This window comes from Guyanagaster necrorhizus (assembly GCF_019112545.1).
Source record: "Guyanagaster necrorhizus MCA 3950 unplaced genomic scaffold BT62scaffold_10, whole genome shotgun sequence".
In the NCBI taxonomy this organism is placed as follows: domain Eukaryota; kingdom Fungi; phylum Basidiomycota; class Agaricomycetes; order Agaricales; family Physalacriaceae; genus Guyanagaster; species Guyanagaster necrorhizus.
The window spans coordinates 268,867-291,187 of record NW_025064889.1 but is presented as its reverse complement, the minus strand read 5'-3'; the positions used below and the strand labels follow the sequence as shown (position 1 = coordinate 291,187).

The window sequence follows — 22,321 nt, the reverse complement described above, 5'->3', positions numbered from 1 at the left end:
AGCACGTAGCTACCCAAAAGGTACGAATATCTGAGATCAGAACTCTATTGATTCGAGCTGAAACACAATGGTCATCCACAGTAAGCATGCAGTTCTTTGCGGCAAGTTTTGGAATTCCTAAATATCAAGTACTTGAGTATCAATCCGCATTGTTATATTCGTGTCTATAATACATAACGGGCATAATCTACGCCGCCATGACCTAGGGAAAACGCAAGAGCATCAGCTGCGGCGACTCCCAGACGAACGCTGGTGCTCCTACCATAACCGTAGGGAGAAGGGTGCACGTTACATTGACATTTCCTTTCAGACCCTGCAGCCTCTTCTTCATCCAATGTTCTGACTCTTCCAGAATCTCTTTCCTAGGACCGGAAACCACGATGCTCTCCAAAGATCCCCAATTGCGCTTGGAATTGATGGTGTAGACGATGATGTCCCAATCAATAAGATCAAGGTCGTCTGTGCTGTTAATCTGCACTCGGAGGATGAGTTCTTTGATCTCGGAGGATACCCTGTCGATAACTTGTGGTATATGTTTTGCTGCGGTGAGGCGGGCCTGGTAAGGCTCGGCTAGAATGAGCTGATCAAACGCGAGGGAACGCAGACGTGTATTGTGGCTCAGGTCAACGTATCGACAGAAGGCATCTGCACATAGCTCAGTCATGCTGTAGAAGGTCTAAGCAGCATTACTCACCCTGCGTAGCCGTCTCTTCATTGACATCAACGACATTTAAATCAAGGACCTCAAGGGAAGGACCTAGTTTCTCCACGAAATCCGCAACGGCGAGCGTTTCTGTGTCAGTGATACGTTCAAGAATGAGGTGCGTTATAATCGGGGTCGATGCCAACCACCTCAGGACAGCGTCATAGTTCCCCAAGCGGTGACTATCAAGTCTGAGCTTGGTAAGGCGGGGCGGAGGTACAGGTGGGGGGCCCAAAAGGATATGCATCCCTAAAAGCAAGTCCATATCCAGCGCGGTGCGGCGCAGGGTGAGTTCCTCGAGGTGACCACACACGGACAACGCATCCAGGCACTGATCGGGGGTTCGGAATTGGCACGACAAGAGCTGGAGCCGCTTCATGCCCATTTTCGCGAAGAACGAGATGCCCGACTCGGACCAAGTGTCCGAGCGCATTCTATCGAAACGTGCGCCGGTGATTGAGAGCGTTCTGACGTGAGTGAGGAGTGAGAGATGGGGTAAAGCATCGTTGAGCCACAACGTGCCCAGGCCACTTAGACTGTGCGCTTCGCGGATAATGAGAGTTCGAACGTAGGAAGTGAAGGTGCAGAGTGGGTGGGCCAGCATGGCAGCAAATGCGCTGCATCGGGAGACATCATTTGGGGGGAGGAAGACGGTCTCGAAGAGGTAGAAGCGGCTACGGGTAAGCCAAGACCGAGACGCTAGAGAGCAGGCTCCCAGAGTCTCCCTCCGTTTGTGATATCTTTCCTGGTCCTTTACACGTGAAACAGGACCGATGAGATGCACCTGGTCGATGATAGCATCAATGATTTCTGGCGGGAGGGCTGGACCGTCGATGGAAGACATGGAGGATCGAAAGAATGGCTTCGAGTGAATGAAACAGTCCGCACGCCTTTATATACGACAACGTCAGGCCAAGGTTGTGACACACGGCGCGACTCGGACGGTATCACCGAATTGAAGATCGACGACTGGTCCCAACAGGGGCTCCTCAGGAAGGGATGCAGTAAGTCGGTGGGATAACACTATTAGCGTTGATTTATACTTACAACAACTGGGTGCCCTCGTGTACACACATATTTTTCTAGAGTTTCGTGAGGGGGGTTCTCCGAGTCGGACATATTCAAGGTAACCGCTTTTGGTACGATATACCCCGGAGGGACTGCCATGTGTTCCGATATTCCGAGAAATGACGAACTTGACAAGTCGTGGGTCGAATCCAACAAAGTTAGTGCATGTTTCTATCACCCCAGTTTGCAGTAGAAGATGTACATCAAGGGCTCTCTCATGAAGTTGAGATAAGACTATGACTAACAGGCCACGTAAAACGTCAAGGGATTTCAGGCAAACAAAGGAGCAAGGCTTGGAAGTCTCTCCACGTTCCCATGTGTCAGGAAAACGGAAGCAGGCATTGCGGCAACTTCTGGTGAACTTTCCCTCAAAGAGTTATTTTCTTGACGCCCGATTTCGCCTTCGGATGGCATTTACAAGTAGTGAATATAGAGTCCGTCTTAAGTTGTGGTCACCGCCCATGATATATTTCGAGATCAGCAGCGACCGACTTTCGTAGAGTTGTACCGCAGACTCCAGTGCAGAGTATTTTCTCTCCCTGACCCGCATCGTACAAAATGATTTTCATCTTTGAGCTTCAAACTCTTGGATGAGAAAAAGATTCGAATGTACTAATGTCTTCCTGCTTATGTGTTTGGAGAAAGAGAAGGACCACCTGTTCTGAACCCCATGGTCGCGCCAGGTACCCCAGCACATATCCGTCTTCTCTGTATTCCATACCAATTGTACCACTGGTCAAACACATCTTTGGCCTATTGCTATGGCGATTTTCTTTAACCTCCAGCACCGGAAGGAATCATACTCAAGTCTCTCTCCTCGGAATTTTTTGAGGGATTATATAACTACTCATTTGATGAAGGCGGATGCGGAACAACTTTTCGGGTCGGGCGTGTCGTTCAACGGATGCACAAAGCCAATTCTCCCTTCACCTCAGGTCCCCCCAAAGCTATGTTGTTAAGCACCCTCAGATACTTTGTATGAAGCCAGCCCTAGCTCCTGATGTTCAACCAATACTTTTCCTAAGGCGTTCTGCTTCAAATTCAGGCCGTTAGGGCGCGCCCACTGGCATACCCTGGGCACCAACTCGGTATATTACTTCAGCTGATATGGGCTGAACGTTGACATGGGACGGTATTCAGTGCATATTTCTGAGCGTCTACTTCTTTGCACTACTGAAAAGAGACGGGAGGAAGGGGGAAGTTACCTCTTGGACTGCCGTATACTTAGTTGTGGTGTTCCTTCGTTTAGATTCCTTGGGGAATCAACCGAAATACAGTGATATCCCTGCATACAGATCATCATAGAAGGTTGGAGAGCTCAAGCCAGGCAAGCAATATTCGAGGGATAGCGATTTGCTGAATCGGAGTGACCTGGGATTACCCGCTCCACGTGATCTTTTTTTTTTTGCTGTGGAGAAAATCCCGCTTGCAAATTTGCATAGAACGGCGACGACTTGAAGTATCCGCCGACGACCACGACGACGACTATGCTGGTTCGCACGGCGCACAGAGCAGAGACGACTTTATTGGCGTCTCGCCAGGGCCTGCCCCGTCCAGCTCGTCTTTATTCTACTCCTACCCGACCCATTAATGCGCCAGCTCTCGCAACAATGCCAGCGCCGCAACCTGATTTTCCCGCTAATCTACTGAGGGAAGCTGCTACCGCTCAATACACGAACGAACTGGCTGGATACCTGAGGCAGCGAACACAATATACGTTCCTTCCCAGTGTCCGCCCCAACGACAGTCCATCACCCATCAACAATGAATGGTACGCAGACTCGGCCACGCAGGATTTACTTGCAGTTATGGATGCTTGCATACATAATCTCTATGATATTCCTCGAGCAAAAACCATATTTGATCGTCTGCGTCGCAAAGCTGCCAAACCGGTGCTGGAGACCCGCATATATAACTCCCTTCTCGAGGCATATACCAACATGTCGTATGCCACATACGATAATGACTACGAAACCAGCATGTACTGGATGGACACCGCTTGGGATTTGTTTGACAACATTGAGAAGGGCGCGGAGGGCATCGAACCCAGTGCAAGTACATACGCGATTATGCTTCTTGCTTTGAAACGGTGAGGAGTTCGTTGCTTTCTTTTATTTGATTTATTCACTCTCTGTAAGGAGTGGCTCTGGATCATCCAAGCCCATGGACCAACTCAGTCTTCCCAAATATAACGAACTCCTTTCTTCCATCATTTCAAGGGGCTATCCCGTTTCTGCTGTGGTCTCTGATCGCGTATTCACGGACTCTGAGGAAGCCGCCGCTATTATCCAGGAGCTATCTCATGCCGCTGTAGAACTCAATATGTCTAATGTCGTCGCCGAGTTAGGGCAAGCAGAGGTAATTGGTTCCACCTATACGGATATTCGTGACAGCGTACCGGAAATCGTCCCTGTGACGCGGATAAAAGCAAGTACCTCTTTTCTTGGTTGCGAATTCTTGTCTAATGGACCCCTTCAGCGCTCGGAGCCATTAGTTGATGGTGTCGACGATGAATCTGTGGAAGAAGAAGAACAAGAAGCTGTCATTCCCTTTAACCTCGACAATCTACGCCGCCATCTAGCCCAGGTGAACTATGCTCGGCGAGTTCTGCCGGAAGATGTGGCCGCCCGCCAAAAACTTCTCGAAGAGTCAGTGTACGACGTCGCCGTAGAGAGATTAAAACACGAGGCTACCGTATTTGACAATCTCGGTATAGGCGGAACTTATCAAAAATCTATACGGAAATGGATGTGGGAATGGCACGTCGCGTTGCAGGAACGGCTGAAAGAAGAGATCAGGTCTATACAAATAGTGGAGAAGAGGGCCAAGAACAAGCGCTTTCTCTCGCCCTATTTGACTTTGGTTCAGCCCGAAAGGCTGTCCTTGATCACTATTCTCGAACTCATGCGGCTACAAGGGTCGGGCGGTGTGTCGGAGGGTATGAAGACGACGAGAGCGCTGATAACATTGGGGCGTGCAGTTGAATTGGAGTACAAGGCACAAATGTGCAAGAAGAACAACATTCAAATCCCCTTAAACTTCAAGAGCGACACGAGTTTCTTCACTGGTCTTGGATATCAGGATTTGATGCAGAGGAGAATCGTTGCAGCACGGCAAATGTCGGACGCAGAGGCATGGACTTCTTCATGGACTCAAGCGACTCGGTCTCAGGTCGGAGGAATATTGGTTGATTGCTTGATGGAGGTTTCGAGAGTAACCAGAACGGCCATTGACAAGGCAACTGGAGAAATAATGTGGGCAACATTTTTTCCTTCAATTGAGCTCTTACAAATTGTGCAACAGATCGGAGGAACAGCCTGCGTTCTATCACTCGTACGAGTACATACGGGGTCAGAAGCTGGGTGTTCTTAGGCTCAATCCTGCTGTTGCAGAGGGCTTGGCTAAAGACAGTCTACGGGAGACTCTTCATCCTCGCCACCTACCCATGCTCGTCCCTCCAAAACCTTGGGTGGGTCCAGAAATGGGTGGATACTTCTACAACCGATGTATGTTTATTGTTTTGCACGTTTAGTTCCATTCTGATACCTCTTTTGTGACAGCCTCTGCCATGCGATACAAAGATTCCGTTGAACAGCAAAGCTACATGAAGCGTGCATCTGAACAAGGCAACGTGGAATTGGTATACGCCGGCCTGGACGTTTTGGGTTCTACACCGTGGAAGATCAACAAAAAGATTTTTGATGTTGTTCTTGAAGTTTGGAACGCTGGTTATGGTTTGGGTAAATTGCCTCCTGCGGTCTACCCATACCCTGAGCCCCAGCCGCCTGCGGACAATAATATGAAGGATCGGGCGCTGTACATGTACAACCTCAAGCTTTACAACCAGGAGAAGGCCAACAACCATTCGTCGCGATGTAACGTTAATTACAAGATTGAGATTGCTCGTGCTGTAAGTGAAGCTTGTGTTCTAATGCATCGAATACTTAAATGGCTGCAGTTACTGGGCGACAAGATTTATCAACCCCATAATGTGGATTTCCGTGGCCGTGCATACCCTATTCCTCCTCATTTGAACCATATTGGCGACGACCTTAGTCGTGGATTGCTAATGTTCGCCGAGGGAAAGCCGCTTGGCGAGCGGGGACTTCGTTGGCTGAAAATTCATCTCTCTAATTTGTATGGGTATGACAAGGCAAACTTTGATGAGCGAGAGCAGTTCGTTATGGATCGGCTAGAAGAAGTTTTCGACAGCGCTACCAAACCTTTAACTGTATGTAAATTTTACCTTATCTAATGGTCGGACTAACGAACATTTGTGAATAGGGTTCTCGTTGGTGGACACACGCGGACGACCCTTGGCAATGTTTGGCAACATGCATGGAACTTCATGCTGCACTCACTTCCGAAAATCCTACCGAATACCTATCCTCGCAGCCTGTGCACCAGGATGGCACGTGTAATGGTCTGCAGCATTACGCTGCCCTTGGTGGTGATTCACGTGGTGCCCAACAGGTCAATCTTGCTGCTGGTGATCGTCCTTCTGATGTGTACACATATGTCGGAAACATGGTGGAAACGGTTTTAGCTCAAGATGCGGCTGCTGGCGATCCAGTTGCGGACATCCTGAGGGGCAAGATTTCTAGGAAGATCGTTAAGCAAACAGTCATGACGACGGTGTATGGAGTTACCTATGTTGGCGCTCGTGAACAGATCGAGAAGCAACTGAGAAACGTCGATAGTCTGAAGAACGAGGACACCTGGACTCTGTCGGCTTATCTCGCTAAAGTGGTGTGTTTTTCCAGCCATCATCACGGAGTTTTCGGCCTCACACGCTTGCTAGGTGCTGGCGTGTATTGGAAATCTTTTCAGTGGTGCTAAAGATATCCAGAACTGGCTCAATTTGTGCGCTCGGCTTATCTCTCGATCCATTCCCGAAGACCGCCTACCTGAGGCTTTGGAAGAATACAACCTCAAGCGATCGAACCCTTCGAAAGTGCTCCCCGTAGAGCAGATCAAGAAAGAGCTGATGACTTCCGTCGTCTGGACCACACCTCTCGGATTGCCTATTGTTCAGCCATATCGCAAGACAAAGCGAAAGCAGATTATGACTGCGGTGCAGACGGTGTTTATTTCCGACCCCCTCAGCCCGGCTGAAGGTGAGTATTTCTGCGAGAAGACGTGCCATCGTTATTGATAAAGTCTATACCAGTTAATTCACTTAAACAAGCTTCTGCTTTCCCTCCCAACTTTATCCACAGTCTGGATGCGACACACATGATGCTATCTGCTCTGGAATGCCAAGTGAGTTTTGCAGCTCTCTTTTATGATCGATATCTGACTGATGTATCTGCAGCGGCAAAGTTTGACTTTCGCTGCTGTCCACGACTCGTATTGGACGCATGCTTCAAGCATCGACCAGATGTCTGTGATCATCCGAGATACATTCATTGCTCTACATCAGTCTGACGTGCTTGGCAAACTTCGCGAAGAGGTGGGTCTGTCGCTACGGTTTCCGGCCATCGCTAATGATAATCCCAGTTCGTTGAGCGTTATAAGGGTTATAAAATTCCTCTCATCAGTCTTCGCGGTGGCCAGATGGGCAAACTTCTCCGTAACGCGGGTGCATCCCTTAAGGTCACTGCAGAACAAGCGCAGGAATTTTCTATGCTAGGATCACTGATGGAGATTACCGAGGAGGGCTCAACATTCACACACTCACCGACCGCTGCGGAAGCCAAGGAAGTGAATAGCCGACTAGATGAGATTGAAGAGACGTTGGTAGACGAAGATGAGGAGGAGATGGATATGGAGGGCTTCTCAGAGGATGGGGCCGAGCTGTCCGACCATCAAAAGAAGTTGAAAAAGCGGAAAGCTCAAAACGAAAAAGAGGCATTGAAATTGGTGGGCAAGTTCGTGGACCTTGTCGATCTCCTTCCGCCTGTCCCCAAAAAAGGTGACTTCAGAGTTGAGGCGATCAAGGCGTCGCAATATTTCTTCTCATAGCATCGCGCATTTTACCCACCCCACTTCATCCTTGGTCACCCTCACGTCGTTATCTTATAGCAGCTTTCACTTCATATTTGGTTTTCGATGCATCATCATTGCTTAATGTATCCTTTAAGTACAGTAACCTATATATTAGATCTAGAGGAGAACATATTAGGAATTAAAATGAATGCGGGGGTATCAGTGAGAGATACTACTGAGATTCTCAGATGACAAGTTCTTGGTGAACGTTTAGCTTGGCGGCATGAATTGCATTTTTTTAATTACAAGCAACTGTGCTCCGTCTAATGGTGATGCGCCTCGGGCTTGGGAAGGTCTGCCTCAAGGAAAGTGAGATACGCATCCGCACCGCTGGTGGTGTCCGCCGACTCGCTCGCAACATCAACCACTACCTCAGCCAAAGTTGGTTCAGACGCATCGTAAGCAGCCAATTCCGAGGCGATGTCAGTGGGAAGGGTGGGTGGTTGCGGTGCCGTTGGGGTCGAGTACGCCTTCACTACGCCGACATGAGCATCTTTAGCCTACGACGAACCAATTGTACTAAGTAAAATGTGACAAATTGAGAATATGGGGAGACGCACGACCGGCGCAGGCTTGTATCCTCTCAGTTCCTTGAGGTATAAGTCCTGGATGATGTCTACGGGAGTATTCGGGATCAGGAATATTCGTGCGGAATAAGGGCAACGTATGCACCTTTGCGGGAAGCGACGGTCGACGAAAAACCGCGAGCACGCGACACAATACGAGCCTGTAAAAACATGCGGCTTATCAGAACGAAAAAAAAAAAACGAAAATAAAGAAACGTACAGCGCTAGCTGCCTGCCTGAGAATTGTTGACATGGCGGGAGAGAACGAGGAAAGCGTGACTGTGACGTAACAAATTCGTGACCGGAATGTCGAGTCTCTCCGGATTCCACCTTGACCAACAACTACATCATGTTTCGTATCCCTGCTGCTCGTCGCATCACCAACCTCTCCGTCGCACAGAGGCGATACACCTCCAGCTTGAAGGAAGGTGCTGTTGCTCAGTCCAAGGGCTTCCAGTATGTGTCTGTTGCTCCCCGCTTTTTATCAGTCACCTCAAGCTGCCCTTAGAGCGAAAGAAAAGGCCGTTGAGAGTATGTGACCATCGATATTTGAAGCGACTTTATGTCTGACCGAGGGACAGACCAATTCGCCCATAATCTTGAGATCCAGCAGCTCGAGAAGCTGAAAGCTGAGGTATGCCTTCGTTGTCTTCAGGGTGGTCCGCACCTTATGCACGAATGTAGCTCGAGGCGCAGAAGAAGAAGCTGGTGTGTTTCATTTTTCCTTGTTTTCAATATGCCCTCCTGAATGAAGCTGCAGGGTGAGAGTGAAGCTGCATTGGATGACCTCATCCAGAAGGCCAACGGCAAATCGCAATGAAGTGTTTATGTGCGCGTTTGATAGTGCGTTTTCTGACTATAAGCATATATAGTTACTGACGAGTGACAAGTGGACTTCACCAGCTATTGAACAAACATCGTGTATCTACTAGCCACTCTAAATCACAAGCATTGCTATTGCGCGTGTTACCTGCTGTTCTAAGTAACCTCGAGCAAAAGCTGCACTGGTGCCCAACATTGTTTGAGATTCCTCGTTGAACGTGGGATATTTGTTACTTATTTGTTCAAGCTAGGGTCAGCTTGAAGGCCTGACTTCCCAAGTAAAACGGTCAAAGGGAGATCACTGCTCTTAACCTCGGCTCTGATTAAGGTCGGGGACGGATCAAGGAGTTATGTGTGCTTCGAAGTAGACTCTTCCACCAGCAACAACCAAAGCTTCACCATCATGCATCCTTCAAAGACACATGCTCCATGTGATTGTACTTTCTGAATCGTGGGTTCCTTCGTAGTTATATATATCTTAAACCCGCTCATCGTCAACAGGAAGTCGTGAAATCAAGTCGAACTTTCTTCTAGCAACTTCTCCTTCTCATTTTTCAACCGGATTCTGTGTTATGCCATCAGTAACAATACCAGTAACAGCCACACCATTTGCTTATTTCTGGCCGATAAGACCTTGAGAGTCGTCTCCTTCTCTTTCTCCGTCATATTTTCCCAGTTAGCAATGTGGGAAAGCGTCTGCGTTCAGATTCGGTGACATTGGTCAAAGCGAGGAATAGAAATTCACAAACACCATCGCTGTTTGCTACAATCGGCCTCAAGTTGTCGAGCTTCACTGAGCCGGCGCCGACTTGCGTGATTCTAATTTGGCTGATGGAGCGGGCAAGTCGAAGTGGAGTGTGGGGCTCTGTCATGTTCTGTGAATGTATGTGATTCGGTTGGAATCGATTTCGAACCGTCAACGTTATATGGGAATATTAGAAGGTTCGAGAACATGTGCTTGGTCTACGTCACTGAACATCGCCGCGAGTTCACCGTGCAACGCAGTGAGTAAGCTCGGACTTCACTTTCGGCTATATCTCACTTGCGTGAAAGTATTGCCCTTTGGGTTCTTGAGGAAATCGTCCATGACTTTTATGGTCTGATGAGTGCAGTTAGCTTGATCGATGTAATGATGATGGTGGTGACGAACTTCCATGAATGGTGCCGACTTTGTGCGTCCTCTATCTTATCTGGCCGTTCAAACTGCAATCATCTTAGGAACGGCAATGTGAAGTGCAATGTGTCCCAAGAAATGCCAAGTCCGAGTGAGTCCAGCACGAGCAGTCATCTAGGCCACTGTCGGTACCATGGAACCTAAAAATGTATCCGGTTTGATATAACACTGCAAACATCTTCAACGAGGAGCTTTGATCCCGCGGTCGGGTCGTGGGGAAGCAACAATACCGGAAGTCTATAGCCATGGCTAAGTCCGTATTTCTGTAGAGGAATGGAAGTAAGGCTGACTTAAGCTCGAGAACAGTTCAAGTCACTGTTCTTTCGACTAACGGCCCTGCTCACACGAAGGTTCTTTAGCCCGTTCACGTACGCTCTGGAAGCTAGCAGCGCCCATGGAAGAACCGACGGGTACAGTGGCTCTTAACATCTCGGGCCCCTGATCTGAACATGCGGCATATGCCTATTATCGGGGTTGGAGAACAATGATGGCCTGTTCGGGTTGATGGGGGAGTGGTATAATATAAAGTCCTGTCGTGAGCAGATTGTTAGGACCCTTTGCAAAGAGGGCGCTACTTCCCTTTCCCTCCGTAAACAAATCGTCATGGCCGAAAGCGATGACGATATGGCAAGACAGGCTTGGGCCGTCTCGTGGGTCGCAGGTGAGCAATATGTGATGCTCATGTTGGGCAATTTCTGACCCAAAGTTGGATTACAGGTGCATGTGCGACTTGTATCGTGTACGACCACATTATCACTTTTGGGGAAGAGTGTAATCATATTTGGACGTGAGTATCTCTTGTCGCGTTCCTCAACCGTGTTTACGCGTATCTTGCTGTACACAGGGCACGAATGACTCTGGCTCGTGTCCTTTTCTTTGTGAACCGATATGTCGTAGAAGGCATGTTACTGTAAGCTATCTTATCCTATAACGATGACACGTTTAGTATACTCACGCTCTTTGGCTTTAGGTTCGCCTTTATCGGTAAGGACGCGTCTGTACGCTTAGTCCAAAATCTGATCGGGCCCAAAATAGCCGCAGGGTTCGGTAACCTGTCAACTTCAGTGGGTACACATTGATTATTTATATAGTGATCCTTCTCACTGATATCATGCACAGTTGTACGTGGGATGTTTGCACCATCAGTTCTGCTCCGGCGCTCAAGGGGTTCTGTAGTTGTGTTTTCTACCTTCGGTGGTTGAGCGTGTGAGTACAGGCACCTGTGTTCTATCAGCTGAGTGTCGACTGATGTTATTTAGTAATTTGACCGTTCAAAATGCGGTGGTGCAAGGTTCCGTCAGACTTTGAGTCTGATGTCGCTTTTGTCTTTCTGACTGCTTCCTGTAGGGATCCTCGTGCTACGCGTCTGGGCACTCTGTAAGTATTTCGCTTCGCGCTTGTATGTCGCTCATAGCATCACACAGACCGGGGCAATAAGGTCGGTGGAGATACGCATTTATGACACATTGAAGCTCAGTTATCGATTTAGCCGGTGATAGGACTTGCGTTTTTTCTCTACTTTGGTATGCTTTCTTTTCTTTATCATGCTGGTATATTCACTGAATGTTTTCAAGGCGTCTGTGCCACGTTGATTGGCTTGACGACCACTGATTACGTCGCCGAAAATGTAGACGGTACGCCTCATTGTTCAAATGCATTCTGCAAGCACCGACCGCTAGTGTAGTGGAGAGGGTGGTTGCACTTCCCGGTTGCTACGCAAACAGTCTTCCTTCCATCATTGTTGGCTATTGGTAAGTCGTTCAATGTTGCTCGACGCGTATCTTCTGACGTGATACATCTCTAGGATCACCCCTCTGGCTATCGAGAGCAAGTGGCCCTTCGTTCTATTTTTTAAATCCTCCTATGAACGTCCTCATTCTGTAGGCTATCTCTTTGTCCTAGTGACCGTGCGAGCTTTTGTTGACTGGAAGGCGGGTGAATCTGGCCCTACCATCTTATATTTAATGGTAAGAGAATAAATTATATTCTCATCTCAATAGAGGGTCAAAAGGTTTTTTTACAGGCCCGTGACTCGACGATTTATTTCGCCATGTACGTCTTCTCATCCCGCGCTTGACGTAGACGCTAACTGCAGCCTCCAGAATATTTGGTTCGTCGTGAATGTCTGGTTTAATTGATTAAAATTGATCCAACTTGATCATACTTAGCTTTATTACTGGCAAATCTTTGTATGTTTATGATGGGTCCGCCCTTCTTGTCTAGCTTGCTGGTCAAGTATGTCACCTATGACTCAATTATCGAATACCTGTGCTGATGTTGGTATAGTCCCCTAAGCGCAGCTACCTGTATCCTGGTGAGCTCATTGCTTAGCATCTATTTCTGGTACCTTACTTGTATCAGGGCTCCCGTATGCTCCTAAACCTTCGAGTTGCTATTGACTCCCGTCATTCGAGTTCAGAATTGGAAATGCCACGTAATGCGCGTCATGAATCCTCAGAATATCTCAGACATTTACATGTATCGGAACCACGATCCCCCGTCGATGAATCTGATTCCCATCTCGTGATGCGCGCTGCAGTAGCTCTGAATTGTCAAGGGGGCTAAGTCAGGTGACGGCGCTCCAGGGAGTGAGTGGTGACGGTGTTTCGCCGTCATTGGGCCAGTTATGATGTAACCCTGAGTTTGGGTATAAAGGTGCTCGTCATGTCTTGCTCATTTCACAGTCAACCGCCATGTCCCAAAACATTAACGACGACTATGACCAATCTACCCAGCAGCCAGGGCACCGCCTCCATGGCAGCAACGATCCTATTCCGGGTGACCGCCGCGATATGGGCGGCCTGAGTTTTGGCAGCGATCAAGGAGGACAGGGTCAGCCCGAGTCGGCTTTCCAGCAGTCGTGGGGTGGCGGTCTACAACAACAGGGTGGCACCGCCGGCGATTGGGAACGTGGTGCGGGCGAAACTCAGGGTATGTGTTCCCTTATATCTAACTGTCTTTCCAGGCGCTTATCGGTCATCATATAGGCGGTGTTCCAGTCGAAGGTCACCATCACCACCTCCACCATCATCTGCATCATCAGCATGGTAGTGGACAACAACCCGCCGAGACGGCCCAGCAGGCGGCCCAGCAGCCTGTCTCCACTACCGACAAGCTTTATGGGAAGGCCGAACAGGTTTGTCGGGATTTTAACTGTGTTTGGATTTCTTCTAATGTATCTTGAGCAGACCGCTGGGAGGATGGTCGGTGATACTGAAATGCAGATGAAGGGAGAAATGCGCCAATCTGGTGGCCATGGTGGTTTCTAATGAATAAAACATGCTCTAGTAAATGAATAATCTGTATTTGTATTATGTTACTCAATGTAAGCAGTTTACTGATCTTAAAAGTAAAAATGAATTTAGTGCGAAAAGGACATGGGCCTATAGATATTTTATATTTCTTCCGCCTTCATCAGCGTTCACTTCTTTGTTCAATCGAGCATCTCATAGCCGTTTGGAACAATGAAGCATCGGACTTGGTCATAAACCGAGGTTTTGGCCGGTAAAGTCATTCCGAGATGCCCGAAATAGCAGATCGCTCTCTCCACTCGCACAAGAAGCGCGTCACTATCAAGTTGTATGCAAATGGCTGTAACTTTCAATAACTTTGTACCACTATATATTAGCCACGGAATAAGTGCGTTCGAAGCGCATTTGCCATCAATTGATGCCGTGTGTATTTTGGGATCCAACGTCGGCATTCCGGTCCGAATCTAATGGTGAATGCAGAATAAGCTCGTTTCCATTATGATTATACCCGGCGACGGGCATAGGCCGTAATAATATCCAGGGCTCCAAAACTTCAGTCGCCGGCACTTGACTACAGCTTCCATGAACGAGACGGCCGCTGAAATCGCATGTCACGTCCAGGCTACTCGCTATCTCAGTGGTAAGCTCTTCAAAAATTTATTCATTGTGGAAGCCTGTTTGAGTGTAACCTTGTAGGCGCTGGGCTCGTGGTAAGCCTAGATATTATAATAAGTAGTTGGGTTCCCAGTAACTTACCACCCCAGCTCTTGCTCTATGACCACCTCCTAACATTCTCCGCCGAAATAGAGCTCATCTGGGCGGCACACTGGTCCGTCCCCAAAGTCCTCTTCCTGCTCATACGATACCTCGTCCCATCGACCGTCATCATCCACATACATCGTACGTCTCATCGAGTCCGGCTGTCAACTTTTAATTGGCTCGCGTAGTATTATCGGGAATCGCTAATTCGCATGTGTCGAATACTGTAAGTTTTCAACCCGCAGTGCTTTCTCGAAGGTACACTGACGGTTTTTCTGCCAGTTGTAACTGTCTCTTTTTGCTTGGATGCTTGGATTTATTTACTCACTTATCTTTTCCCTGAAGCTGCGTAATTTGGTATGACATCTCGGTGATTAGTTTCCGTTTCACATACCGCCGATCTACGATGTAATCCCAAATTTGAACCCTAACCTAGTTATACCTCTTCCAAATATCGGTTGGGATTTCAAACTGTAGTACCCCTCGTCCCTTCGTTTCGAGACAACACCAACTCACTCCTTTTCTCAAGTCCTAGTCCTCCTGCACCTCTGGAATCTCTGGGAACGAACTCCGCGTTTCATCTGTTGGACCTTGGCGTTCTTCGTCCTGACCGTGATAGCCAATATCGCGCTTACAACTGTCGCCGTACTAACCACGAGCCGTATGTGATCTCCGTGTTTTTCTCCTACTACTCACTTGGCTTTAGATCAGCTATATTTTAATCATGCCCTACGTACATGCGTGATGATGGATAGAGCGCGTGTGCTTATGCTCTGGGCTCCGTGTGTGAATAGCAGACGGTCTTCGCAGTCAACTTGACGCTGATTTCGATTCACAGATGGCCTTTGAGGTCACGGTCCTGTCCGCTATGGTGTACAACGCCTTATCAAGACCAAGATGCCCCCACACAGCTGTTGCTAAGGTTTTATACCATGACGGAATAACATACTTCATCGTAAGTCTTCAAACCCAAGACGCGAACCTACTATGATCGTATGTCACCCTCCCTAGATCTTGTTCTGTAAGTACCCGTATCGTCATAAGGACATCCGATACTCATCTACGTCACAACAACTTGAAGCACTACGGCTCACGAACCTGCTGCTGGCATCCATAGCTCCAGTCAATCTTTTGCTTTACCGCATTTCCAAATTTTCTAATAAACCATTGGCAGGTTTCTCTCATCCTCTTAGGAGTCTTGTGAGTTCCAATACAACAACTGCCGAGTAAAGGACACTAACAGGCCCACGGTTCAGCTTTATTTGGTGTTGTATGACAATGACGGTGACAAGGATGATCCTCAACCTGCGAAAATTTGCACGGGTACGCAGTCGGATGGCGGAGTTGCAGGATGGCTCCCCGACTTTGTGTAGTTGAGCATGTTTGTTGATGGTGCGGTGGACTTAATAGAATGAGCGATAGCTGATCCCGCGTACCTTTTACTTATTTTTCCACAAAGTACCTGTGGCAAGCCATTACGTGGGTGACATTCTCCTCGTGAACTTCAGGTAGTAGTGCCCAGTCCTCTAAGATTACATGTTTGATGTTGGCGCTCGCCTCATCAGACCTCCCATCGTTCCCAAGGAAGTGTCCGTGACGGAACCTGCTCAACGACCAAATCGAAACTCCCTTCAGCAGATGTCGCCCAACGCGCCTGGCATATGCGTTAGCAGTGTGCCAAGGAAGACAAATCAGCTTTCCTACCTCTAAATGATACCCGTTTACGTTCAATCTTCGTAGTCGCGACGACTTGATGATGATATCCTTGGCTACTGCCGGAAACCCCGAAGACACACTATGCTTGATGTTCCGTACTTCAATTTGGGCAGTGTGGAGATGCCTCATCTGTGAGATACATTGACCGAATACAGCCTGGAAGACGGTGGGTAAGTCATCAAGAGCAGGTCAGTGATTCCTAACCAGCACGTTCTTTCCCCCAGCCATCGAGAGTTCTTCCAACACCGAACACTCCTTACACAAAAGCCTGAGCGCATCCACGCTTATAAATGCCTGTTGCATCTCCAGATACCGGAGCCTAGCAGCATGTTTACTGGCTAGATGGCATATAATGCCATCAAACCGGACGTTGGAGGCCACAAAGTCATCATCAGAGAACAAGGCGAGGTGGTCGATAGGAGAGCTGGCAATCACAGTGCGTATCCATTTGCCCAGTCGATCGGCCTCGTCGCGATTCCATACGGGTCGGTAGTAGACAGTAAATGACCGGAGGTTGGACAAGAAGGGAACAACAGGCGAGGGGCGTAGTTGCTGCACGAAATCAGCCTGGAGCTAGTCGCGAGGAAGGCGAATGACGAACCAGATAGTATTGTAATGTCAGGAACTGCAACCGCGGTAACTGCGACAAAAAAGAAAAGACATCTTCGTCCGTAAGAGAATATGATAGTCCATGTGAAAAAGCAGTGATGTTCTCAAGGTAGGGCACAAAAGATTTAAGTACGCCGGGTGTTATCGATCCACAATTGCCCTACTACAGATGTTAGCTTTATGATGGAGTCAAAGCAAGACGATATAAACCTTTAAATGCAGCTCAGTCAGCGACAGGTTGGCTAGCCACGATGGCAACGCGTCTAATATCGCTCTCGTCGGATCCTGAAGCACCAAAACATTAATCGCGGTAATTTGTACCAGAATCGGCGCCCTGGACACGTCCATACATGAAGAGTTGACCTCGAGATGAGATAGATAGGGCGACGACTTTAAAACATCCAGGATATTCGTGAAGAGGTCTTCGTGGTACATCGTTGGTGTCAAATGACAAAATCGCATATTCACGAAAGACTGGACGGCTTCGAGTAACACCGTCGGAAATGGATTCAGTGATGGTGGTCGCGGCGAGAGGCACCCTGTAGAATATTGATACATGCAGCAGGGAGGGAGACGTAAACGGTAAACTCACCGCTGATTTCCAGTGCTTTGACTTTTGGCGCATTATGAGGCAGACAAGCCGAGCTGAACATCGAGGATGGCTAATTCCTGAATTCCTGAGCTTTCGCTGACCACGACACAGAAAGGTACACACTGGGGGTAGTCCTTTGTCCTTCAGACTGAATGTTGGACGGAACCGGGGCGACCAGATGACCTTGGAGTACAGGAATTTGGTGGCAATCCGATTGAGACTGCGGCTGACGAGTGAGCAGTTTCTAAGGGCCGCATATTCCGCACGGAGTTCTTCAAGAATACAGCATAGGACGTCGTCGTCGAGAATGGGATTCATGGTGGTGGTGGAAGGGAAGGAATCTCGGACCGACGTCCGACTTTAGAGGTGGTCCGTGCGCTGTGGCCGGAGGTACATAAGGCGCATCCCGACATCCGACAACCTCACCACTCTGGCCTTTTGGCTTAGATCAAGTGTAGTATCTGTTCTTAATAGTTTAACCACTATTACGGAGGCACCGCCTCCCGTATTGGTTATCTAATTTTTGTCGCCCTTGTCCTCTGTGCTCTGCTTGCAACACGGAGGCACGATGACCTTGCTACTGCAGTACTGGCTTGTGTCGTTGGGGGATCCCCTTCCTCTTTGCTGTTCACTTGCGAAGGCTTCCAATTGGCGGTCTTGGAGTTGCAGCAAACAATTGGGTGGATAGCATCTTCTCTTCGAAATCAATTGTCATTGTCTAGCACAAAATTTACTGTTTCTAACATTTGTTGCAGCACTGTTCAAATGTGTTCTTTCCTCCCTCTTCTATTGCAAGGTGTTGCTGAGAGTGGGCCTCCTTGGATAGGCTAACGAAGCATCGATTGCGCTGTCTCATCGATCCCAACCACCAAAAAGTATGGTTTCCTTACGATGGAAAAGGCCAGGCGGATATCAGTACGTGTCTGTCTGACTGATGTTCTACCTACTGTCACACAGCGTCCCCAGGTGATTCAGAAAGATGCTTGTCAGAAAAAGGTTTTGACAGCGGAACAGTACAAGGCTGGTACGTGTATCAGGCGGCGCATCACCTTAGCTAGGCTAACTGATCCCTTTACTCGACGAGAACGATCTTTGCTTATTCAAGTTCAAAGACGATAATCCATGGCGTGACATAGAGATCCAGTCGTGCCTATTGTTCCCGTAGGTTACTTGGCTGAAGAGGGTCTGCCGGATGAGAAAGCGAACAAGGACGCATCGATCTGAGAAAGTTGTGTATCAAAATTTTCGAGCGCAAGAATGATTCGTACGAACGGGTATGGCATCGGAGATAACTTGTAATTGATGAACAAAATTAGTAATCTTCAGCCACGGAAACCTGAACGAGCCAAAGGATGGACATATCATAGTCACAAAACAAGTTCAAGAGGCCCTTCAAACGAATGCATAGCGCGCCGCTATCTCCCACATCAACTTCGCCCTGATCCACTCAAGTGACGTCTTCCAAACATCTTCATCAACTCCGCATTCGTACACATTTCATACAGCGGCTCCTCAGTCGCCAAACTAGCCTGCCACAAACGCAGCCGAGGTGTGGAGCCCATCCTGCTCCATCCTCGCCAGTGTCTGAACTGCAGGATCGATCCAAGCGGCGTCTGGGGGGGAATCCCGCCGCTGTGTTTTCGGAGAATACACGTCCGGGCGGTTCTTTACAGCCGCGCGTACAGGGTCGCTGTTGGCGGGATCAAGACAAGCACGACAGGTGCATTCGATACCATCAGGCGCAACGCTTTTCGCGCGCTCTGCAGCTGGACGGAGAATGTCCGTAAAAATGGTTTCACCCTCTTCAATGTCTCGAGCTGCGCGAAGCTGCACAGAAAATGTGGACATGTGGAACTTCCAGTGGGTGTTGGGGGAGCAGCTAGATAGCCAGAGTCAGTACCAGATCAATCACGTTCGAGAAGAACATATCTCGCCTATGGTTCAACCGAGAGAGATCGTTAAAGACGCTCACATATCTGCCGACCCTCGATTGTACGTCTGAAAATTTATCGTATTGAGCCACATAGATACAGGGATGATGAGCAACTCACTTTCGATGTTCGAGGTCAACATAGACAAAAGTTTACGTTGTCTATCATTGATAGTATACGTCGGCACCAACTATCAAAGCCCAAGTCGATGACTTAATAGTCTCACCCTTCAAGCCATCGTGGAGGCCATACCCATTCGTCCTAGCCACGCCAAAGATTGGACCAAGATGCAGGTGGCTATTACAGAGCCCCTGAACGCCTCCTGATTCTCTTCAGACATGCGCTCGAAAACAGAACCAAAGAACTGAAAACTCCGACTCAGGCTGGATCTTTATTTGGTGTCCCCCACTTTTGTCGTTTAAAGACTAAAATAGGTCGATGGACCGATGGGGAAAACCATCAGAGGCCTCTCATCAGTAATGAGGTTCCCCATCTTGAATTGGCGCGCCGCGAACATGCCTAGCCATCTATGCAGCATGGTGGAAATCCGGTAGGCTTTGTCTCCTGTCTCTTTCCCAGGCTGAGGAAAACTAGGGATATGCTCGAGTCGTTGCGTGGGATGGGAAGTAAGCAGAACTCAAAATGGTCCCTTTGGGGAGCAAATCCAGTGCCAGTGCCAGTCAGCTGAGTTATTCATCAGTATGTGCTATACTTCAGCAGCAATATTCAACAAATTTGGAACACTGTCTTGATGAATCATACTTTTTTTTCAATTTCGCTGTCGAGATGCAATCTGCAACTTCCAAGGTCCAAAGATATCATGACTCAGGATTCCAAAGGGAAAGGTCATTAGAGGGAACAGCAGGAATGAGAGATGACATGTTCACTGAGATGAATTTAGAAGTGAGCACATAATATGGGAGTGCTGCTATTTTTGGATCCTTGTGTTACAAGCTTGAAGCTTGAAAGTCCCATGCTCTAGTTACAATTTAACGGGTTCACTATTCAACTCAACTTGGGTGAAGGAAAGATGTATTGATGGTCAGTGGCCAAATATCTCAAAGTTTACATTGTAAACTGCACTGCCTCACTCTATCTTCTTCACTGTCAACTTTGGCAGTCAGGCTACTTGTGGGTGCTGACATTCTTCTGTATTTATCCGAATCATCAGCATTTCAATGTTGCTTTAGTAGTAAATCGTGTTGGTTGTGTTCTTCGATAAGGCTAGAATCGACTATAGCATGTATACCCTCTCATCATTACTTACCTCCGTTGACTCTAGGTGTTGAAACAGCCACATTCTACTTTTAGCACTCAACTGTTGCCTCGCTTTTCTCAGTCTCTTTAGGCTAAAAGTCCCACAGGGATGAATAAAGACTACATTTTCGAGAGACAGACACAAATCCAATGATACCGATAGAATCAATAATTGTTGGCATATAAAGTAGAACGTAGGGTGACCCTAAAGACAGGAACCAGGAAGGACCTAAGTGAAAGTGACAGACCTACTACTCTACCACACCTGGGGCAAGATAATGGAGCCTCACAAACACCATACTCCAGTTATGCTCCCAGCTCTGAGCCACCATTGGAATCATCATCGTGCTCATTAGAATACGGCACGGGAAGGGTCTTGGATGCCAGCGGAGACCTTGGCGATGCAAAGATGAATGATAGATCAGAGAACGCTGGAGAAGGAAGGTTGTGGGAAGAGTTGAATTCATGTTGCGGTGTCTCGACTGCCGAAGAGAGAGAAGTAGAGACAGTGGCGCAAGAGATAGCTGATGGGTGAATAGGCAAGGACTCATCTTTGATTTCACGATCCGAGAGGGACTCGTGCACGAACAGCTCTGTTCCTCGTACGATGCCGAATGAATAGTCGGAACGTGGCTCTACGATCGAAGATAACTTGCTTTGGCGGTAAGGACTAGGCGTCAAATACCGCCGCCTAGAGCGCACAATAGAGGAAAAGGCAGTTGACGGCGAAGGCAGAGTGATGCCCGGTGTTGGCAAATCAAAACCTTGCGATAGGTGAACAGGAGAAGGAGTAAGCGCCGTAGAGCGATATTCGACTTCAGATCGCGCGACTGTTGGGACCGGCGCAGTTACTTGAGACTCTGGAGAAAGATGGAGACAGGTAGACAGTGACACACTGTCGTTATCGCACAGGGATGAGGATGAACGCAACAATCTACGTCCAGAGACCTTGGCTCCTCCAGAAGAGAAGTATTCAACGTATTTGCTGACAACTTGTCGAGGGATAAAGCAGTAAATTTTCCGCATAGATGCGTACATCCGCCGAGACGAACAGGGGCAATGATGTTCCTGCAAAATGGAAAAGATTTGACTCCGCTTAATGACGATTTTATCTCTATAGACTAGCCGGCGAGGATCGTCTGTCGTTAATGAGAAGAACTTGTCCGCGAGAGAAGCTCGAGAGTAGAAATTTCCCCGGGAGTGTTTGTTGAGAAGTCGGGAGACGAGGACATCGTAAGATTCGTCTTGCATCAGCTGCATTCCAGGCCTGGCATTCGCAGAAAGGGAGTTGGCATAAGAATCAAGAAAATTTTCGAATTCGCGACGATCAGGAAAAGATACGGGGTCGATGGAAGACTTGGTCGTGGAGACGGTGGATGCCTGCTGGACGACGAGGCCGTGCCGCTGGCGCAGTGAAGAAAGGCGATGAGAGGTATGTATAATAGGCATTTAGTAATGTAAGGCGATACAGCAAGGAATGGCGCAAATTTGACCAAATGTTGTTGCAGTAAGTGGTGGTAAGAAGTAGCCAGTGCACCGGTCCGAGGGCCGGTAGGTTGGGTTTGCTGACAAGCTTGGTCACATCCGGGATTTTCCTTCCTCGACCCTTCTTCAGATTCCTTCACCTTTGCACCGTCGACGCGCTTTGAACAATCGGGAATATGGATAAAGCTTCGTGGTGGCCAACTGGTCAGTGTAGGGGAACGTGACTGTAGCCTTCATTTGAATACTTACTGTACTGACGGCCAGCTTTTCAGTCTCTTACGCCATTCTTGTAATGAACACTACTACCCCTTGACACAATAGCCATCTTCGTTGACGTCATAGTATTTATCAACAAAGGATCCTAAATAATGCAGCCAAGGATTTTACAAGATAATGGGAA

The 22,321-nt window shown here is 48.2% G+C and overlaps 11 protein-coding genes across 11 annotated transcripts; 5 read left to right on the top strand and 6 right to left on the bottom strand.

Annotated features, from left to right (window-relative positions):
• Positions 1-136: 136 nt before the first annotated feature.
• BT62DRAFT_931024 (uncharacterized protein) lies at positions 137-1,742 on the bottom strand. The gene is made up of 2 exons (XM_043186051.1): positions 695-1,742; positions 137-645 (listed from the first exon to the last, which is right to left on the bottom strand). The coding sequence occupies exons 1-2, from the start codon at positions 1,545-1,547 to the stop codon at positions 203-205; spliced, it is 1,296 nt and encodes a 431-aa protein (XP_043040692.1). The 5' UTR covers positions 1,548-1,742; the 3' UTR covers positions 137-202.
• A 1,639-nt stretch (positions 1,743-3,381) lies between these two features.
• BT62DRAFT_892709 (DNA/RNA polymerase) lies at positions 3,382-7,735 on the top strand (the record flags this gene model as incomplete). Its single annotated transcript, XM_043183116.1, has 12 exons — positions 3,382-3,860; positions 3,910-4,202; positions 4,266-5,025; positions 5,075-5,277; positions 5,332-5,681; positions 5,730-6,002; positions 6,056-6,520; positions 6,573-6,888; positions 6,942-7,033; positions 7,086-7,223; positions 7,271-7,474; positions 7,544-7,735. The coding sequence occupies 12 exons, from the start codon at positions 3,382-3,384 to the stop codon at positions 7,733-7,735; spliced, it is 3,765 nt and encodes a 1,254-aa protein (XP_043040691.1).
• A 90-nt stretch (positions 7,736-7,825) lies between these two features.
• Positions 7,826-8,584, bottom strand: BT62DRAFT_931022 (uncharacterized protein). The gene is made up of 4 exons (XM_043186050.1): positions 8,546-8,584; positions 8,432-8,486; positions 8,320-8,375; positions 7,826-8,259 (listed from the first exon to the last, which is right to left on the bottom strand). Exons 1-4 carry the CDS (start codon positions 8,576-8,578, stop codon positions 8,023-8,025), a joined length of 381 nt encoding a protein of 126 aa, XP_043040690.1. The 5' UTR covers positions 8,579-8,584; the 3' UTR covers positions 7,826-8,022.
• Positions 8,585-8,674: 90 nt separating this feature from the next.
• Positions 8,675-9,145, top strand: BT62DRAFT_1004764 (uncharacterized protein; the record flags this gene model as incomplete). Its single annotated transcript, XM_043177082.1, has 5 exons — positions 8,675-8,781; positions 8,834-8,856; positions 8,907-8,959; positions 9,010-9,033; positions 9,086-9,145. 5 exons carry the CDS (start codon positions 8,675-8,677, stop codon positions 9,143-9,145), a joined length of 267 nt encoding a protein of 88 aa, XP_043040689.1.
• A 537-nt stretch (positions 9,146-9,682) lies between these two features.
• BT62DRAFT_931021 (uncharacterized protein) lies at positions 9,683-10,272 on the bottom strand. Its single transcript, XM_043186049.1, has one exon. It carries the CDS (start codon positions 10,017-10,019, stop codon positions 9,810-9,812), a length of 210 nt encoding a protein of 69 aa, XP_043040688.1. The 5' UTR covers positions 10,020-10,272; the 3' UTR covers positions 9,683-9,809.
• A 652-nt stretch (positions 10,273-10,924) lies between these two features.
• On the top strand, positions 10,925-12,886 carry BT62DRAFT_1004762 (uncharacterized protein; the record flags this gene model as incomplete). The annotated part of the gene is made up of 18 exons (XM_043177081.1): positions 10,925-10,982; positions 11,039-11,108; positions 11,166-11,231; positions 11,292-11,319; positions 11,357-11,385; positions 11,441-11,527; positions 11,581-11,612; positions 11,669-11,698; positions 11,746-11,759; positions 11,811-11,844; positions 11,896-11,955; positions 12,006-12,072; positions 12,126-12,288; positions 12,345-12,373; positions 12,424-12,431; positions 12,490-12,556; positions 12,608-12,635; positions 12,683-12,886. The coding sequence occupies 18 exons, from the start codon at positions 10,925-10,927 to the stop codon at positions 12,884-12,886; spliced, it is 1,074 nt and encodes a 357-aa protein (XP_043040687.1).
• A 128-nt stretch (positions 12,887-13,014) lies between these two features.
• BT62DRAFT_1004761 (uncharacterized protein) lies at positions 13,015-13,590 on the top strand (the record flags this gene model as incomplete). The annotated part of the gene is made up of 3 exons (XM_043177080.1): positions 13,015-13,252; positions 13,309-13,457; positions 13,510-13,590. The coding sequence occupies 3 exons, from the start codon at positions 13,015-13,017 to the stop codon at positions 13,588-13,590; spliced, it is 468 nt and encodes a 155-aa protein (XP_043040686.1).
• Positions 13,591-14,041: 451 nt separating this feature from the next.
• On the top strand, positions 14,042-15,985 carry BT62DRAFT_66471 (uncharacterized protein). Its single transcript, XM_043181808.1, has 11 exons — positions 14,042-14,212; positions 14,269-14,282; positions 14,337-14,472; positions 14,520-14,557; positions 14,677-14,688; positions 14,768-14,804; positions 14,861-14,943; positions 15,043-15,117; positions 15,170-15,286; positions 15,525-15,531; positions 15,588-15,985. Exons 1-11 carry the CDS (start codon positions 14,155-14,157, stop codon positions 15,605-15,607), a joined length of 597 nt encoding a protein of 198 aa, XP_043040685.1. The 5' UTR covers positions 14,042-14,154; the 3' UTR covers positions 15,608-15,985.
• BT62DRAFT_993497 (uncharacterized protein) lies at positions 15,602-17,566 on the bottom strand (the record flags this gene model as incomplete). Its single annotated transcript, XM_043190411.1, has 7 exons — positions 15,602-15,985; positions 16,036-16,203; positions 16,252-16,599; positions 16,649-16,816; positions 16,867-17,195; positions 17,249-17,318; positions 17,372-17,566. 7 exons carry the CDS (start codon positions 17,564-17,566, stop codon positions 15,893-15,895), a joined length of 1,371 nt encoding a protein of 456 aa, XP_043040684.1. The 3' UTR covers positions 15,602-15,892.
• Positions 17,567-18,595: 1,029 nt separating this feature from the next.
• Positions 18,596-19,579, bottom strand: BT62DRAFT_66300 (uncharacterized protein). The gene is made up of 3 exons (XM_043181804.1): positions 19,300-19,579; positions 19,183-19,246; positions 18,596-19,127 (listed from the first exon to the last, which is right to left on the bottom strand). The coding sequence occupies exons 1-3, from the start codon at positions 19,319-19,321 to the stop codon at positions 18,773-18,775; spliced, it is 441 nt and encodes a 146-aa protein (XP_043040683.1). The 5' UTR covers positions 19,322-19,579; the 3' UTR covers positions 18,596-18,772.
• A 1,163-nt stretch (positions 19,580-20,742) lies between these two features.
• BT62DRAFT_1004756 (uncharacterized protein) lies at positions 20,743-21,885 on the bottom strand (the record flags this gene model as incomplete). Its single annotated transcript, XM_043177079.1, has 1 exon — positions 20,743-21,885. One exon carries the CDS (start codon positions 21,883-21,885, stop codon positions 20,743-20,745), a length of 1,143 nt encoding a protein of 380 aa, XP_043040682.1.
• Between the last annotated feature and the right edge of the window lie 436 nt (positions 21,886-22,321).